The 20,152-nt window shown below is 42.9% G+C and overlaps 1 protein-coding gene across 4 annotated transcripts in view; it reads right to left on the bottom strand.

Moving 5' to 3' along the window:
* FAT1 (FAT atypical cadherin 1) overlaps window positions 1-20,152 on the bottom strand; it is a 168,288-nt gene that overhangs the window by 35,624 nt on the left and 112,512 nt on the right. For all 4 annotated transcript variants that reach the window (XM_054031029.1, XM_054031028.1, XM_054031030.1 and 1 more), the window contains exons 8-10: window positions 8,319-8,594; window positions 7,854-8,064; window positions 234-4,301 (exon numbers count right to left, since the gene is read on the bottom strand). In XM_054031029.1, coding sequence (XP_053887004.1) covers window positions 234-4,301; window positions 7,854-8,064; window positions 8,319-8,594 — 4,555 coding nt within the window. The remainder of the gene's footprint in view (window positions 1-233; window positions 4,302-7,853; window positions 8,065-8,318; window positions 8,595-20,152) is intronic.

The raw sequence follows: 20,152 nt of genomic DNA, 5'->3' as shown, positions 1-20,152 counted from the left end.
GATATAAATATCACAAAGACCAAATGAATTCTAATTAAACCATTTTTAAACAAGGTAAGTAAAAGAAAAATGATGCATCTTGATGGCTTCTGAAAAATTTTAAAAATTCAAAAAATGGCTTGTCACAGATGACCCATTTCTAATATTTTGTAATCTTTTTAAAGCGTAAGAGTTACCTCACTTCATTCTAGTTTTATAAATCAAGTTAATATTAAACATTTTAAAATGTTTACCTGTAACATAATAGGTGACTTGTCTGTTAGATTCTTCTGTATCAGCATCAGTGGTACTTAAGATAGCAACCACACCACCAGGTGGATCATCTTCACTAACTGTCCCTTTGTATATCTCCGCAGTAAAGCGTGGAGGATTGTCATTCACATCTGTAACGGTAACTTCAACCACTGTCATAGAAGACCACTGAATTTTTTCACCACGATCAGATGCAACCACTGTAATTTTGTACTTATCCCGTTTCTCATGGTCAAGCGCTTTGAGGGTGGTAATCCAACCTGTTTCCATGTTTATGGCAAAAGACTCTGTGATTTCCGGTTCTTGTGATGGATCTAAGCTATATGTAACCTGCCCATTGAGTCCTGAATCCAAGTCAGTTGCTTTCACTTGGATGACTCTCGTTCCACTTGGCATGTTTTCCACAATGAATGCTTCATATGGACTGGACTCCAAAATTGGTTTATTGTCATTTGCATCTTTTATCTGAATGCTTATATCTACCGAGGAAACAACATTATAACTGTCATTTGTATAATGTGCTAGCACTGCAAACTGATACCACTTAGTTGTCTCATGATCAAGACTCTTCTCAAGTTTCAATCTTCCATTGTGTCGGTCAATAACAAAGCATTCATCCCTATTGCTTTCAGGAGTGTTCCCTTTAACTAGAGTGTATACTAATGTTTGATTATGCTCTGCATGTATAACATCAATCTCAGCTCCAATAGGAATGTCCTCGGAAACAGTATAAGAATAAAATGGCTCTGCAAATTTGGGAAGAGTCACTTCTGGTGGGAGTATTCTAATATAGATAGGAACCACTGATTGTTTTGGGGGGGATCCACCGTCCCGGGCTTTAACAAAGAAAGTCAGAAACTCATTTTCTAAACCAATTAAGCTTTCTTTTGTAGTAATTACACCAGACAAAGGATCAATTTCCAAATTCTCGTTGACACTTTCAGACTCTGCTTCAATGGCATATGTAATGTCTGCATTTGTACCCTCATCAGCATCAGATGCCAAAACTTTAGTGATAAATGTTCCTCTTGGAACATTAGATCCAATATTCACTTCATACTCTGTTGCTCGGAATTGAGGGGCATTATCATTATCATCTGTAAGTATCACATTAACATTGCAAAAAGCAACTTTTCCTCCAGCATCCTTGGCCATTAAACTAATAGAAGTTACTTTTTCTGTTTGTGTTTCACGGTCAAGCTTTTCAGAGGTAAATATTTGACCTCTCTCATTAGTATAAAATCTATCTTTGGCAAAGTCATTTACAATATGATAACTGATTTGGCCGTAAGCCCCAGAATCTTCATCTGTCACTTTAACTTCAGTCACCAAGGTATGCAATGGAGCATTTTCAGCTAGTTCCACTTCGTACTCATTCTGACTGAAAACAGGGCTATGCAAATTGGCTCCAGTAACAGTTATCTGTACCTGAGCTGAACTTCTAAAGACCCCATCAGACACAGACACATTAAGATTGTAAAGACGCTTCAGGGTCTGTTTGCGTGGGTTTGAGATGGAGATGATGCCAGTTTTGCTATTAATTACAAAATTCATGTGATCATTGCCTGTCAGAATTGAATATTCCAGTTTGTTTACATCTGAATTGTCTGCATCTGAGGCTTTTACACAGGTTACAAAATGTCCATGGGGAGCCAGTTCACTAATTTTAGCCTCATAAAGCAGTTGGTTAAATAACGGTGGGTTATCATTGAGGTCAGTTATATTGACAGTTACAATAATGTCACTGCTCAATGGGGGCATTCCACCATCTACTGCCCTTACTAGTAATTTGTGTTGCTGGATATGTTCATAATCCAAAATTCTTGCTGTCAGAATGAGCCCACTGCTGCTATCTATGTGGAAATACTCGTGAGTCTTGCTATTATTCTCAACCAAGTGATAGGAAATCCTTCTGTTTGTTCCAGAATCAGCATCTGTAGCACTAACTTGTACAACAGATGTTCCAATTACAGATGCCTCAGAAAGGATTGCAGTATAAGATAGCTTTGTAAATAGAGGATGATTATCATTTATATCTTCCACTATTATATCTACAAACACCTCAGCGTGAGCCCCAGTTAGAGAGTCAGTTGCTCGTATGCTCAGTTTATAAGCAGGATGGGACTCAAAATCTAGAGTGGCAACAACAATTATAACTCCAGTATTGAAGTTGATAGTAAACTGATTGAAAGGATCTCCATCTGTGATACTATAAAACACCTTAAGTCCTTCTGGGCTGTTTGCTTGTACATGGACAACAGGGCTATGCAACTGGATGTTTTCAGGTATCTCAGCGCTATAGAAAGGCTTTTCAAAAACTGGCATGGCTTTATTCATAACAGTGATTGGGACTGTAACTTCAGCAGAAAAACTTGGTTCTCCTCCATCTTTTGCCACCACTGTGACAAGATATTCCTTATTTAGCGTGTCTGGTTCAAACTGTCTCTTGAGTGTGATTTCGCCAGTGGGCCCAATATGGAAGTGTTCATGATGGTCTTTAAGGTAATAGCGTACCTCTCCATTACTCCCTATATCTTTATCTACTGCTGTAACACGTCGAATAATGTGGCCCACTTCAGTGTCTACTTTAACAGCAGCATAATATGGAAGATTGACAAAAACTGGACCGTTATCATTTACGTCTTCTATAGTGACCTTCACCACAACATGTGCAACTACTGATGGTTTATGCTCCTCTGTCACTTCTACCACTATATCAAAAGATTCTTGTTGTTCTCGATCAAATGGTATTCCTGTGGTTGAAAGTACTCCTGAAGTGTAGCTGATTTTAAATCTACTGTCTGGATTTAGAATATGATAAAACAAAGGCTCATTTATTTGATTCCCTACAGCAGTAATGACAGCTATTGTTTTCGCCTCAGTGGAATTCTCTCGCACTACTGCAGAGTAGGAACTCTGTGTGAACTTGAGTTGACTTGCTTTGCTTTCCTTCACATTAATTTTTACAGATGTAGTGCTTGCAAATCTCCCATCAGATGCTCTGACTGTTAATTCATATCTGCTTCTTAACTGACTTGTATTTTGTACAGTTATAGTTCCAGTCTTGGGATCTATTGAAAATTTGTCTCCAATGTTACCTTCAGTGACAGAATAAATTAGTTGTGAAAAAGCTCTTGAATCAGCATCTGTAGCATTTACAGTGATGACTGTCACTCTTTTATATGTAGGCACCAAAAGAGATGCCTCATACAAATCTTTTGAAAACACAGGAGGACAATCGTTGATATCAATTACATAAATAGTAACATTAGCTGCATATTCTGCACATAAACGTGGTGTCCCCATATCATGTACTTGTACTGAAAACTGGAAAATGTTTGTCTCTTCGTAGTCCAAACTCATTATGGTACGAATGGCACCAGTGCTAGAATCAATGGCAAAATACTTGTGCACAGATGGTTCAACAATTTGATAAACCAGCAAAGCATTTGATTCTTTATCAGCATCTGTAGCTCGAATTACTAATGGGACATTCTTGTCAGTTAGAACTACACTGTTAATTGAAGCTGATTCACTGATGAGTCCTGTGTATTCTGCCTGCATAAAAACTGGTGAGTTGTCATTCTCATCCCGAATATGCACCAAAACAGTTGTATTAGTAGACAACCCAGCCATGTTGGTTCCTTGAACAGTTATCATGTAAAAAGACAAAGTTTCAAAATCAAGTGTCTTCTTAGAGGTGATGACACCTGAGTTTGGATTGATATCAAAGGCATCACCTACATTACCATCTTTTATCTGATAAACTACAGAAGACTGACTATACGCAGTAACCATTCCAACAAAACTACCAATGCTGGCACCTTCAGTGACTTCTGTAGAATATTCCTTCAGTGTGAATTTTGGTGAGGCATTATCAGAAATTGTGACAAAGATAAGCACTGAAGTTATTTCACTCATTGGAGGATTTCCTTTATCGGTAGCTTTCACCATCACATTGTACTCTCCTTGGTTACTACAATCTAGTTCTTTTGCAATGCTAATAGTGCCCAAGATGGGATCTATAGTAAAAGAATTTCCAATATTCCCTGCAGAGAGAAAAAAAAAAAAAAAGTTAACAATGAAAGAGACAAAGATACATGTACAAAAGTTAAGAGTCTGTGCCCAACTGGCCATAAACTAAAAGAATGAGTACATGTTGAGAAGCAAGGGAGGTATTAATGTTTCTTAATTTTGTTCCAAAACAATTTCTAGTCATCTGGAATTTTCCTATAAAGAACTGTTAGTATTAACTTTTGTTTTACTCTAAGATACTTTGCCTTAACATAACTGGAATAGTTGTCCAGGCCTAAAATAAAATGCAGAAATGTAGACTGTATTAAAATATGCCAAGTTTTCTATAACCTTAAAAAATTACTGGTGATGTTCCTTCTTTAAATCAATCTTCTTAATGAGCTCACAGTCAATCAAATCAAAGAAGCCATTAAACACAAAAAATATATTTAGGAACTCAGGTTAGTAGCATAACAGTTATATTTCAGGAATTAAAATTAATTGCCTCGTTTGTGGGGAAAAAAAACAGTGTTTTTAATGTGTCTCAAGTGCATCTCAATTAACTGTTAATTCAAATGTCCTTTAAAAGTAATGATTTAAATTAAAGATTCCTTAGTGAATTAGACACTATGGAATTCCTCAGTAATCGATGAACATCATTCAGAACAGCTATGAACATATGACATGCCAACTAATACACAACAGTGAACTGACCAAGCTATTTGAGGTTACTACAGGTGTCAAACAGGATATCTTACGTCACCCACGCTCTTTTTATTAGTAGTGAACTGCGTAATGAGAAAGACCACAGAACAATCAGAGGCATACAACAGAATTTCACACAGAAGTTAAAGGACCTTGATTTTGCAGATGACCTCAACTTGCTATCCCATACCCACAGGATTTTACATGCAAACCAAAACAAATGATCTCCAAGGTTGAAAATCAGCACCAAGGAAACAAAAACCATGAGAATCAACACACAACAAGAAACACCAATAATGCTTTCTGAGACTGACAAAGAGGAGGTCTGATATTTCGCATATTTTGGAAGCATTTTAAGTACAACAAGTGAAACAGATGAAGAAATTAAAGCAAAATAGCAAGAGCTAGTAAAGCCTGTGCAACTCTTAAGCTGAGCTAAGAGAAACAGAAACCTTGCCTTCCAAACTAAATTTTGAATATTTAACACTATTGTAAAGTTGGCCTTACTATATGGCACTGAAACTTGGTCTTATTAAGACCTTACTATCTAAATTCCAAGTTTTCATAAACAGCTGCTTTAGACAAATCCTCAAAATCAGATGGCCAGGGAAAAAAAAATTACAAATGAAAAACTCTGGAGGAGAATGAAACAGAAAGCGATAGGCCAGGAAATTATGGAACAAAAGGGAGATGGGTAGGACTTGCATGGATGAAAGACCCAAATAACATAAGACAGGCATTGGACTGCAACCTCTAGGAGAAGAGGTGATGAGGCAGACCAAAGAACACACAATAGAAGCAGAACATGGAAATACACAACAGAAGCAGAATTGAAAGCTATCCAAATGACATGGGAATAAACTAAGACTGCAACAGGAGACTGGCAAAGACGGAATGCAGTGATGAAGGCATGGAATAGAGAGGCAACAGAGAGAGAACTAGAGCAAACATTTCCCCCCCTAAATTGCTACTAATTAATGGGCTATACTCTGTGCTTTCTGAATTTTACCAGCTGCAATTTGATATATAACAGTTGAAAACAAGTAGTTATGAATAAGCCTTTTACAAGTAAAAGAAATTGTAATGGATTTTGCAGCCTGTAAGATTTCAAAAACATGTACTGAATTAGACTAGAATTTGTGGTTCCTCAAAAGTTTAATTACAGAGCAAATATAGCAAATATTACTAAAACCATGTTCTGAACAGGGAAATATTTTATTTAAAATGTTTGAATTATGCAGATGAGTGGGCAGTTGATATTTTCTTTTCTGTTAGCTAAGGCTCTAAGCACAGTGGCGTTCTTAGAATATCCCATTACAAATCCCATCAGCCATTACAAGCATTTAAAGAATGTTCATTCCATATGCTTAGGACATCAACCATAATGCTTTAACTTCCCAGTAGTTGACAAGTCTATAAAAAACTAAGCTAAGAAAGATAAAGTTTAACATTTACTCCCACAAAAATCTGGAGAGATGGGGGGAGGGGGGGAAGAGGGGAGGAAGGGATGAAAAAAGAGAGAGAATGCTCAAACTCTTTTCTTGAAATACTTTGGCATCATAAAATGGAATGCACTGTTGATCTAGGTAAGTCAAGAATAGAGTTTCATGAACACTTACATATTACCTTAGGAAATGTGTAATATTTATACAAATAATATAAAACAACTGATACATTTAAAGGAATTTATCATGTTTACTCATTTTCCTCCTTAGAGCATCATAATCAAATTTATTTAAAAAATTATGAAAAAAAAGCATGTATTATATTATAGTTGCAATGGTTTACATATTTGAATGAAATTTCAGCAATAGAAATCTTTTTTTTAATTATAATAATGAATCTGTATGGTTTAAAAATGCTTTAATGGTTGGGACAAATCATAAGATATAATTTTGCATTAATGATCACATAGTTTGTGTATTTGTTATACTTTTTAATAAAGTTTCAGATGCTTGATACTGACTTTTGTTTTATAACATTTTGTAAAGCTAGAAAATAATTTAACTCCATTTACAATGGTGGGTTTTTTTTATTGCTAACATAAATGCAGAGCACGTTCATTTTGCAGCATGTGTGGTCGGATAGTTCAGGTGCTTGGCAAGGGGATATGGAGCTATTCATATATAATTTACTGGTGTGACCAAAAGTCATTACCGACTGGTGGATGCTTGGTAGTCCAAATAAAATGAGTTAGTGATTTCAGTCTGGTTCCTGTGGTATTTATTCACTTCTTAAAGCTACTATCATTGCCACTTGTGGGCACCTTAGGAGAGACGCCAACAAGACAGGCATTGGAATGAAGAAGCATGAAAAGTGAACTGTCACAACCAATGATCTCTCCATGTAAGGGATGAGAAACACTGGTGAGTCAGGTATGGGATGCTGTCCATATTGTCACTACTTTGTGGATAAATGGAAGACCTCATGTTCTAATGCTAAGAAATCAAGTGTAATTAATTAACAGAATGGAAAAGTAATGTATTAAAGAGATACTATGAGGTTAAAAATAAGTGGCCAAATCCTAGATTCCATTTACTTTTCACTAATTATAATATTTATGTTCTTTTAAGGGTAACTTTTTTTCAATTTTCTCCACTAGGAGAACAAAAACAGATGAATCAGTTTCACATTTATTTCTATTTGGTTCCTAGTCATTTTCACTTTGAGGTTCTCAAGCAATAGCCAAATGAAATAATGTTTAGGATGTAATAATATGTCCACTTGAATTTATAGTTTTTTTAAAAAAACATTATAGAAACATTTATATTGGCCTTTGATTTTATAATGGCTTATTTTTACATACTTACATTTTAAGCTAACTATGACCAAACAAAGTAAATTTTAAACTATATAGAAGACTTATGAGACTGTGGATATACCTGATTCAATAGAGTACACAATTTCTGCATTTTTCCCTTTGTCTTTGTCTAATGCTGTTACTTGGAGTACCGCTGACCCAACAGCTGCTGACTCATATACCCGTCCTTCATAGGGAGAGCTGGTGAACCACGGCGCGTGATCATTTGTGTCACTAACATTAATGACAATTCTAGCAAAGTTGCGTTTGACAGGAACATCTTGATCTCGTACCTAAAACAATGAACACATTATTAATCAGTAGCACCAAACTTTATTAATACAACTACTAATCCAACTTCTGAGAGAACTATTACGAATTTAGGCCTCGAACCTTACCATTTAAATAAATGGGACTACTCAAAGAGTGTAAAGTAAAACACATTTGTAAATTTCTCCAAGATCAGGACCTATCAAAAGCATACTAACTGTAATGTGAAAAAGGTAATCATGTTAGCTGTTGCAGAATAACAGGTATGCTTGTTTACCATCACTGTAAGTATATGTTGGTGGATGGCCTCATGATCCAATTTTTCAGATGTATAAAGAGAGCCCGTTGCAGGATCCAAACGAAATTTCTTGAGACTGATGGGATCAATGCTACTCTGCATTGTATAAATTAGTTTATTCTTCTCGTCCCTGTCAGTGGCACTGACTTGCAAAATTTCTGTCTCTGGCACCGTGTCCTCCGGTATAATGACTTCATATTTTGAGGTGGAAAACTGAGGCCTGTGGTCATTTGTGTCTATCACTTTGATGTATACCTAAAATGACACAATGGAAAAAATATTATGTTGATAAATATTGGTGAAAATACAGAAGAAAACAGGACACTCAGGAATCAGGAGAGAAAAAAATAAAAATAAAAAAGATGCACAGAATAAAGCCAGAAGTCCAGACAGTTAAAAATCTTTAAGAAGAGGTCTCTTAAATAGAAACCATTTGTGTATACTGTAAATGAAAAGAATGTTTACTTATTCTACAGTAACTGTGGTTCTTTGATATGTTATAGTCAGTGTGGATCGTGCTGTAGGTGTTCATGTGTCTTATGGGGAGAATCCCAGCAGGGAAACTGTGGCCAGATTCCACGCTCTTTGCACTGCCAGAGCAATGCAGTGCAATGCAATGGGGACAGAGTTGAGCACAGTATCTGGTTCAAGGTACCTCAAAACACTGTGCACAGAGTTAAATATCAGCAGGGCTGTGATTGTGTAAGCAAATATAGTAGCTCAGCCATTAACATTAGAAAAAATGGTTTCCTACCTTTTCGTAACTGTCATTCTTCGAGATGTGTTGCTCATGTCCATTTCATTCTAGGTGTGTGCGCATGCCTACCTGCGTGGCCGTTGGAGTTTTTGCTTTAGCGGTATCCGTAGGGCTGGCTATGGCGCCCCCTTGAGTGTCGCGCTCATGCGTCAGTATTTCAGGCACTGCCAGCCCTATGCCCTCTCAGTTCCTTCTTGCCGGAAACTCCGACAGAAGGGTAGGAGGGCGGATAATGGAATGGAAATGAGCAACACATCTCAAAGAACAACAGTTACAAAAAATTTTTCTTCTTCGGGTGCTTGCTCATGTTGATTCCATTCTAGGTGACTTACAAGCAGGGTCCACGAAGGTGGGCTTGGAGTTCATGGTCATGCAGTTTGCAGCACTGCTCTGCCAAAGCCAGCGTCATCTCGAGCTTGTTGGGTAAGTGCACAAGGAGATGCGAAGGTGTGGACAAATGACCAGGTAGCGGCCCTACAGATCTCCTGGATTGGAACCTGCACCAGGAAGGCCGCTGATGATGCCTGTACCCTAGTCAAGTGTGCCATCATGATTGCCAGCGGAAGCGCTTTTGCCTTCTCATAGCAGTATCGGGTGCAGGCAGTGATCCAGGACAAAATCCTTTGAGTAGACATCGGGTGACTCTTCATTCTGTCTGCCACCACAACAAACAATTGTGTCGACTTATGGAACGGCTTTGTCCTTGCTATATAGAAGACCAGCGCCCTCCTGACATCCAGGGCATGCAGCCTGCGTTCCTCGTCTGACGTATGAGGCTTTGAAAAGAAGACAGTTAAGTATATGTCCTGGCCAGTATGAAACAGGGAAACTACCTTGTGCAGAAATACCAGATGCGGTCGCAGCTGGACCGTATCCTTGTAGAATACCATATAGTGTGGTTCTGAAGTAAGTGCCCTGATCTCGGTCACTCTGCAGGCTGACATTATCACAACCAGGAACAAAATCTTCCAGGAGAAAAGCAGGAAGCCAGAGGCTCGAAGGGAGGCCCCATGAGCCTCGACAGCATGAAGTTCAGGTCCCAGGGAGGGATGGGATCCCAGACATGCGGGTAGAGACGCTTCAGACCTTTCAAAAACTGTGCCGTCATGTCACGAGCGAAGACCGACCTGCCTTGGAATGGAGGGTGGAAAGCCAAAATAGTGGCCAGATGGACACTGATCAATGACAGGTACAAACCTTGGAGTTGAGGTGCAGAAAATAATCCAGGATCTCCTGCAGTGAGGCCTGCTCAGCCCGGATATGCCATTCTGAGCTCCAGCATGGGAACCTTTTCCACTTGGCCAGGAAAGTCGCTCTGGTGGAGGGTTTCCTGCTACCAAACAAGACCTACTGAACGCAGGCCAAGCATTCCCATTTAGCTACGCAGCAATCATGCTATCAAGTGTAGCGCCACCACGTTTAGGTGCAGAGGTGTGTCTTGGTTCTGGGACAGCAGATCTGGCCAGCGGGGCAGCTAGCGAAAGGTCCAGCAGCGTGCTGAACCAGTGCTGGTGAGGCCACGCGGGGGCTATTAGGATAACTTTCGCCCTGTCCTGTCTGATCTTTATGAGGACTCTATGAATCAATGGCGCTGGTGGGAGGGCGTACATCAGAGGCCCCGACCACAGGATGAGAAAGGCATCTGACAGAGCCCCTGTCCCTCCCCTATGTCGAACAAAACACATGGCACTTCCTGTTCTGCCTGGACACGAACAAGTCCACCTAGGGAGTCCCCCACCTCTGGAAGGTTGTACTAACTACTGCTGGATGGAGTGATCACTCGTGGTGAGATGAGAAGGTCCTGCTTAGGTGATCTGCTAATACGTTCCTGGTCCCGGGCAGGTGCATGGCTACCAGATGAATGGCATGTCGCACACAAAAGCCCCAAAGGCGGAGAGCTTCTTGGCAAAAGGCTAACAACCTGGCTACACCCTGCCCGTTGATGTAATACATCGTGGCAGTATTGTTCATCAGGACCTGCACTACCTTGCCCTTCAAATGGAGCAAGAAAGCCTGGCAAGCCAGGTGAACTACTCTGAGCTCCCTGACGTTGATACGGAGGGCCAGATCGTCCCTGCGTGCTGAGCTTGCCCAGGTCTGAAGCATTGGAGACCAAGGTCACTGACGGGGACAGGGCCACAAAGGGAGCTCCCTCCAACACTGACCCGGGGTCCAACCACCATTCCATGACAACCAGATGTGATCCAGCACCCCGACACCAGCCATCCTTGCAGAGGCTGGAGATAGAGCCAGGCATGGCTGACTATGTATGTACATGCAGCTATGTGGCCAACAACCGCAGGCAGGTGTGAGCCGTGGTGAGTGGGTGGTTTTTCACATGGGATATCAGGTCTGACACGGCCTGAAAACACGCCTCCAGAAGGATGGCTCTGGCCCACGTGGCGTCGAGAACTGCTCCAATGAACTCTACCCATTGCACAGGCTTTAAGGCGGATTTTTTGTCATTTATCTACAGGCTCAGGTTGCGGCAGGTGGAGAGCACCAGATCGAGGCTCCTCTGCACTTATTCTGGAGATCTGCCCTTGATGAGCCAATCGTCGAGATACGGGAAGACCTGGACCCCTTGACATCTCAGGTAAGCGGCCACGGGTGCCATACATTTTGTGAACACCCTTGGGGCTGATGAGAGGCCAAAGGGAAGCGCCATAAACTGGAAATGGTATCTGCCCACCATGAACGGAAGAAGCATCTGTGACCATGAAACATGGAAATAAGCGTCCTTCAAGTCGAGGGTGGCGTACCAGTTTCGCAGATCCAGGGATGGAATGAGGGAGGTCAAGGAGACCATACGAATCTTCAACCTCATGAGAGACTTGTTGAGGTGTCACAGGTCTAGAATAGGCCTGAGGCCCCCTTTTGCTTTCGGGATCAGGAAGTAGCAAGAGTAGAACCCCTTTCTCTCCTTGTTCCAAAGGACCTCCTCCACTGCCCCCAGGTGAAGTAGGTTCTCAACCTCCTGAATGAGGTGTTGCTCATGAGAAGGGTCCCTGAAGAGGGACGGGGAAGAGAGGGCGTAGGAGGGAGGGGCATCCGAGAATTGCAACATGTAGCCTCAAGATACTATTTCTAGCATCCAGCGGTCCGAGGTGACCCGCGAACCAGGCTGAATGGTAGGGACGGAGACAGTTGAGGAAAGAACCAAGTGGATCCGGGGGGATGATTGGGGTGTTGCTCTCGAGCGCACCCTCAAAATGAGCGCTTCTGGCCTCCTGCATGCTTTGCTGGCCTGGGCTGCGTGGGTGAGCAGGAGGAGGAAAAGCAGTGACAACCAAAGCTCCTGTCTCTATCCTTTCTCCTTGCACACCCCTGTCAAGGCTGCCAAGGCCTTGGTGATGGGGATGGCCAGAACTGCTTCCTTGCAGACTGTGGTGTATGCATGCCCGGTGAGCAAAGGGTGGACCGAGTGTCCTTCAACCCATGCAGCCTTGCATCTGTCTGCTCTGCAAAGAGTCCAGCAAATGGGAGGTCTTGGTTTCTCCCAAGAAATGCAGACCGCAATCTAACGGTCTGAAGCTAGGAGCTTTGCCTCATGACTACCGCTGATGTGACCACCCTAGCTGCCGAGTCAGCCCGTCCTATGCCATTTGAAGAGAGCATCTTGCTGCCACGGTAACTCTCCTCCTTTTCAATCCTTTTGGAGGTGGGAGGGATGGATAATGGAGTTTGCTAGAGGGCCGTGGCAATTTTCAGGACCCCATCATGCATTAGTAGTGCAACACAGGTAGAGGCTGAGAGCACATTGAATAAGGTGTCCGCCTGCTCGGCCATCTCCTCCACCTGTAGGCCCAAGTTCTCGGCCACCCGTCGAAGCAGGGCCTGGTGTTCTCTTCGTGCAGTGGGCTGGCCCTCGAGGGTCCCGCCACCGCCTCATCTAGGGATGAGGACAATGATTTTACCACCTGGGGAGGCCCGGAGCATCATTGTTTTGGCGTGGGCACTGGCTCCTCTACCCCGACCTCCGAGCACATTTCTCGCACTGAGCCCGATGCCGTCAACTATTGCTCCAAGGTGGTGGCCGACGAGTGGTGCGAAAGGGGCATCGGCATCACAGGCATGCCCCATGCACTCCAATAGGGCCACTGGTCATGCTGCAAAGGCAGTGCTGTAGAAGTCGACACAGCTGCCAGTGCCCAATCACTCCGGTGATGCTTTGGCAAGGAGCTAAACTGCCCTTCCATGACAGAACAATGCCCTTCCGGTGACCATGGTGGAGCTGTCGATGCCTGCATTTGTTGGCTGACCATCACCACTGGAGACTGGCACTTCGAATAGGAAGCCCGGTGCTGGGGCGACCAGTATCATGACAGAAATATGATCGGTGGGAGGCTGAAAGATGCTGGTAATATGGAGACCAGCACCTCCCTCTAGGCAACCTGCATCGAGAGTGCGGAGACAGCCAACGCTGTGCCAGTGATCTACGATGAGCCCCTGAGGATCTGGGCTGTGAAGCTGGAGATCTGCAGCTCAGAGTTGGAAAGCACTGCCTCGGCATAGGAGATCAGCGGTGTTCAACTGCCCTTTGGGGTGTCTTGTGGCTGGATTGCTCTAGTAGGGAGCCTTTGCTGCTTCCTGCGGCACACATGGAGCCAGCAGCACTGGTAGAGGCCTCTGCTCTTTAGGCGCTGGGAGAGCCTGGGAAGGCGTCGACCCTGCCACAAGTCTGGGTCCCCTACTGCTCCCGGGAGTTGGCATTGGATCCTTTGAGGGACTATGGGCCTCGACTGGAAGCATGTCCACATGGCTCAGGTGTGGGTGGGTGGCCGGCCAGAGCTGGGTCCTTTGTCCAATACCCCATGGCTTTTCTTGCTCAGTGCCGGGAAGCCGTGTTTCTTGGTTGTCTTTCTGGGTATTGGTGCCGGGCGGAACTTGGTGCCAGGGGTGCGCTACGCACTGCGACCCAGGTACTAGGGGTAGAGTCCAGTCGGGACAGCTCAGAAGCTGGTCGGAGAGCAGCCTCCATGGGGGGAGTCCTCAAAGTACATCACATTCTTTCTGGGTCCTGGGTTGAAAGTTTTTATAGATACGACACTTGTCCTTCACATTTCATTTCCCCAAGCACTTGAGGCAACTGCTGTGGGGGTCACTAACAGGCATAGGCCTGTTGCAGTCTGAGTAGGGCTTAAACCCCGGAGACCTGGGGCAAAGTCCCCAGTGGAACTCTAACTTCTAATTACACTTAACAATTAATTAACTACTATAAACAAACTATTTACACGGTCCTAAGGCTCAAAATCGGAAGAGACGAAACTGCTAGCCCTTGCTATGCAAGGAAAGGCATTCCGACTGACCACCGCGGGCGGTAAGAAGGAACTGAGAGAGTGAAGGGCCGGCGGCGCCTGATATACCGACACATGAGCACTGCACTCAAGGGGGTGCCACAGCCGACCCTACGGATACCGCTAAGGCAAAAATCACCGATGACCACACACGTGGGTGTGTACACACCTAGAATAGAATCTACATGAGCAACCACTTGTAGAAGAACTGGTTTAACTGGGAAGGGGAATGTTGAGCACAATACCAGTATTATCAACTTTAACTTCCCCAGGTACTACCAAATGACACAAGCAGAAGGGACCTCAGGGTTAACACTTCACTAAGGAAGTGAAGGACAATTGTCCTTATCAAAGAGGATTCCCCTATAGTGTTAATGTTGAATATGAGCTCAAGTCTTGCTGTGGAACTGAACACATCAGCTTTAATTCCAGCCACAAAAAGTGCTGCCAACTAAACAAATGAAGGCTAGTTCCTCAAAGAGGACTTAGACACAGAGTTGCAACACCTAACGTTTAGACACACTGCCAGCTAATGGAATCCACAGCGCCAAGTTAGGTACCCAGGATCTCTATATAATGCATGGGAAGAGTTAGGGAACAAAAGCCATCAAGCTGAGTGGGGCACTGCTTAAAACCAGATAATAGGAAAGAATGAGGAGAGGGGTGTAGACTATAAACCACACACCATAGAAGGACTTCAGCGCCGCTGTACCACTTTAATGAAAACGCTCTCCACCTTTGGCATAGTTATTCCACCTACCCGAGAAGCAGCAGCTATGTTGATGGGAGAAGCTGTCTCTCCGACATAGTGCTGCCTACACTGGGGGTTAGGTCAGTATAACTACATCGCTCTGGCGTGTGGATTTTTCACACCCATGAGCAATGTAGATATACCACTGTAAGTCTATAGTGTAGATCAGATCTAAGTCTGGGTCAGAGGAAGGCACCTCCCGCTGCTCGGGATTCACAGTTGCACTCTCCTGGAGTTATGTGCCTAAGCTCCCCCATTTTTGTTTTAAAGAAACTCAAGGAGAAGACCATGCCCCCTTTTACCCAATACCCTACTGGTCAGAGGACTCACCATCTGCCTAATGTGGAGCAAGGATTTGAATCTAGGCTTCCCTCCACCCAGGTAAGTGCCTTACCCACTGGGCTGTATAAGGTATCCCACTGCACGTGTCTTTCAAGCTCTCCTGTTGAAGATGTTCCACTGTGTATAAATAAGCATTAGAGCAGGGACATGAACTTGGGTCTCCCAACAAATGCTGTAACCACTGAGCTATTGAGTCAGTCATTCTCACTCGTTCTGTCTCTGGCTCAAACATCAGTCAAGTCACAATCAAGCCCAAAAACTTAAGACTCACATTTTATGTTTGACCTAGTTGTGAAGTTGAAAAACTAAATTTTAAGTTTCAGGATGAATTTTTCAATCATTAAGGTTATTATTTTGTCTCTACCTACTTCCATGATGGCAGTGTACAGTGTCTCTGGATGTGTAAAAAAATAAAAATAAAATAAAAATGTATATGGATCAAATTTTCAAAGCTATTTCAAACCAGTCTCTACCTGGCACTGACAATTTTAACAAACATGTTTTTCACATAATATTTTCAGATCCTCATTTTTACACAAACAAAAATTGGATGCAAAAAATTTATAGGTGTAATTTTAGAGGCCACTCCAGAAAGCATAGGCTTCTGGGTAAGCACAATACAAACCACAATCTGTATGATACCATCTTAACATGAAATCCATAATACAATAAAAATATCTATATAGAGCAGAAAGTAGAGTATAGATTACATTCAAAAGAAAATATTATAAAATTGCTTTGAATACAATAAGGTAGTAGCTTGGAGGGAGAAGATGCAGATCGCAGGAGCATACCATAGAAATGCTTGATGCTAACAGATCAGAATGGGATCTCGGAAATAAAGCAATCTCAAACCACAGAAAAGCAACAGAGGGTCCTGTGGCACCTTTAAGACTAACAGATTAACAGATGCTTGCATCTGAAGAAGTGAGGTTCTTACCCACGAAAGCTTATGCTCCCAATACTTCTTTTAGTCTTAAAGGTGCCACAGGACCCTCTGTTGCTTTTTACAGATTCAGACTAACACGGCTTCCCCTCTGATACGCAAACCACAAAGTTTCAAATCATTTTACAGAGGTATATAAATGTCCTATCACACCACTGATCTGCGCACACATTCTTCACTGACATCAGTGAGATCTGTGCATGCAGATCTAGGGAACAACAGAGTTGAAAGTAAGTTGGAATACAAGGATGAAAACCTATTAATGGTATCACAGGCGACAGTTAAATTGTGATAGGAATATATTAAGATGGAACTTATAAAGAAAATACATGTCATTGCCATAACAAGTAAAATTCCAAAATGAGAATATTCATCCACAGAAAAAAAAAATGTTTTCAAAAGATGAAAAATTATTCACCCTTGTAAAATATAGTTTAAAAACAATTATTTACTTTTTTGTATTTTTACTAGTTTACCTTCTTGTTTCCTTATGTAGTTTAAGAAAAATTCTCTCTCCTTCTTACTCATAATTATATCTATCTACAGTTATATTCTTGCTCATGAATAGTCTGTTTTAAAAGTTAATGCTTGTGAGATAAAGCAACCTTATTCTACTAACAGAGAAGTGTTTCTGTTGAGCAGTGTGGTCATTGTAAGCAAAACGCAAATTTAACCAATGAGCGGCATTCTATCCTCTTTTCCCAAACTGACCCCAAAGAATAACATATGTATACATTTTACATAAAGCAAAATTCAATATTCTGCTTCTAGAAAAGCAACAAGTAAATTGCTGTAATTAGCCTTAAACTACCTTATCTATTACTTCTACTTATTGAAATATGGATAGCAATACCAACGGTTACAAGTGGCAGAAGTAGTAAACAGTATTTTTCACAAAAATCAATTTAGTAGTTCATGCATTTGTTCTTATTTCCCATGCATAATCTTTCCCATTTAAGGCCAAAATAGTATAATCCAAAAGGATTAGTACTTTGAATACATTTGATTTTTTTCAATGCTATTGTCCCAGTCATCTCCACCATGGTCAAATATCATTACAGAAGGCCTGGAATTTGTTTATTCTCTTCGTGCATCATGCATTCAGCATTTAGCTGCATATGAAACTCTAACAGCTTCACGCCTACTGCCTGGATATTTTTCAAACAAGCAATTTAAATAAAGTCATGAAAGAGTCAAATGTTCCACAGATGTTCATGGCTTACAGCCAACCAAAGCCTTATAGTTTAGAAGTCAGATACAATAATATGATAAGGTCATTTCCTTTTGCAGGTAAAATTTAAGATTACTTAAACAACTACTACCGTTAATCAAGGCTTGTTAAACTGCTCTTTGTATTCAAGTGCTTAGTCAAAGTATTTTGTGTGTTAAAAGGTGTCCATGGAGGCTTATTACACTTAATATTTCTGAACACAATATTCAGATTTATAATTTGTTTGTGCTTATCACAGTTTGCTTACTACTCATCAGTTCTTACAAAGATCCAGCATGACTTCAGCATTTGAATTACAATCGTTACAAAAAGTGTCAGAATTGAAGTGCAACTCTATTTTCACATTGGTAGTCCTAAATAACTCATTTTCAGGGGAAATAAATTAACATGTCTGTGAAATCAACTAAGAGAGAAGGTGGGTGAGGTAATATCTTTTATTGGATCAACTTCTGTTGGTGAAAGAGAAAAGCTTTTGAGCTACACAGGAGCTCTTTTTCAGTTAAATCAAATGTGAGGATGCATTCTTGAAACATACCCTCTCGGCTCTAGCTTTTTTGCCACCCCAGGCAAAAAAAAAAAAGCAGCCGGACTGCTGAAGCAAAAAGAGGGCGGTCGAGGTGGCTCGCAGGGGGGTAAAGGGCGGCACCCGGCCGTTCCCTCCACCCGTGGGCAGCCAGGCGCTGCAGCGCGCTTGGAGCCGGGCGAGAGGGGCTCCCCTCTCTGCCCCCTCCGGCCTTGGGGTGCCTCTCCTGGCCGGGCAGGCTCAGGCAGGCTCCGAGGGGGCCGCCACAGGCAGCGCTGGCTGGGGTCTGCGACCTCCACTCGGCACTGTGCAAACGGTGCTGGGATCAGTGGGGCCCGCCCCTCCGCTGCCTGCCGGGCCGCCACAGAACCCTCCCTCCGGTGCTCGCCAGGTTGCTGCAGAACCATCCGCTGCCCACTGGGCCACCGCAGAACCCTCCCTCCCTGCCTCCACTGCCCGCTGGCGAACCCTCCCTCCCTCCGGTGCCCGCCGGGCTGCCGCAGAACCCTCCCTCCTTTCGGTGCCCGGGGGCTGCAGGAGGTGCTGGCTCAGCTGTTCCTTTAAAGGCGGCTCGGCCAGGCCGGGCTCAGAGCAGCGCGGGAGGCGGAGGCCGGTGCAGGCGGTGGGGAGTGGCGTGTCCCGGGGAACCCAGCAGTACGATGAGCGGCGGGGATTGCTAGTTCCTGCCCCCCCCACGGGCCGGGGTCCGTGCCCCTGCAAGGCTGGGCTGGCCGCCCCAAGATAGGCCGGAATGCCGCCCTTACAATGTGCCGCCCAGGCACGTGCTTTCTCGTCTGGTGCCTGGAGCCGACCGTGTCCTGTGGACTTTCTTAAATAGATTCGTGCATTTGGGTTAGGCAGGGATTATGAGAGAGAGGAGGAAGATGAATGAGCTCTGAAAGGTGATATATCCAGGGTAAAGCCAATGAACACTCTGTTCATGCACCACCAGTTTTAAAGTTTATACTAATGGACACTCGTCAATCCATGTGCCACAGTCATAAGAGATTCTAACAGCACAGTCCATGCTTATGCCACCAACAGAGGAAAGAGAAAGATAATGAAAGGGAAGACTTTGTGTTCTCCTGCAAAAGAAACCGCAACCTCTGCTTCTGCCAACTCTAGATAAGAAGGGAAAGGCCAGAGAAAGAGAGAGAGAGAGAGAGAGAGAGAGAGAGAGAGAGAGAGAGAGAGAGAGAGAGAGACAAAAGAAAGCCACAGGAAGCAATCAGTGAATTTAGAGGGAAAAAAAAGAAGACAAGTTAATTACTTCCATTCCAATTTTCCTGGGGCGAGATTTCAAAGTATTTACAAAGTTCACCTTGTTTTACAAAATGTAGAACAACAAGCTCATTTAAACACAATGGGTGAGAGTCTGTGTGCATCTAACAAAAACAACAAGGAGTCCGGTGGCACCTTAAAGACTAACAGATTTATTTGGGGATAAGCTTTCATGGGTAAAAATCCCACTTCTTCAGATGCCTGGAGTGAAAATTACAGATACAGGCCTAAATACATATTGGCACATGAAGAGAAGAGAGTTACCTTACAAGTGAAGAACCAATGTTGAAGGCCAATTTAGTCAGGATGGATGTTGTCCACTCCCAATAATTGATGAGGACATGTCAATACCGAGAGGGAAAATTGCTTTTGTAGTGAGCCAGCCACTCCAACACATCATCAACAATCTACAACCTATCCTGGAAAACAATCCCCCACTCTCACAGGCCTTGGAAGGCAGGCCAATTCTCGCTTACAGACAGCTCCCCAACCTGAAGCAAATACTCACCAGCAACTACACACCACACCACAGAAACACCAAACCATATAACAAACCCCGTTGCCTTCTCTGTCCCCATATCTACTTTGGCGACACCATCATAGGACCCAACCACACCAGCCACACCATCAGGGGCTCATTCACTTGCACATCTACTAATATGATATATGCCATCATGTGCCAGCA

This window comes from Malaclemys terrapin, chromosome 5, assembly GCF_027887155.1.
Source record: "Malaclemys terrapin pileata isolate rMalTer1 chromosome 5, rMalTer1.hap1, whole genome shotgun sequence".
NCBI classification, from domain to species: Eukaryota; Metazoa; Chordata; order Testudines; family Emydidae; genus Malaclemys; species Malaclemys terrapin.
The sequence above is the reverse complement of the archived record's forward strand: the minus strand, read 5'-3'. Positions and strand labels throughout refer to the sequence as shown.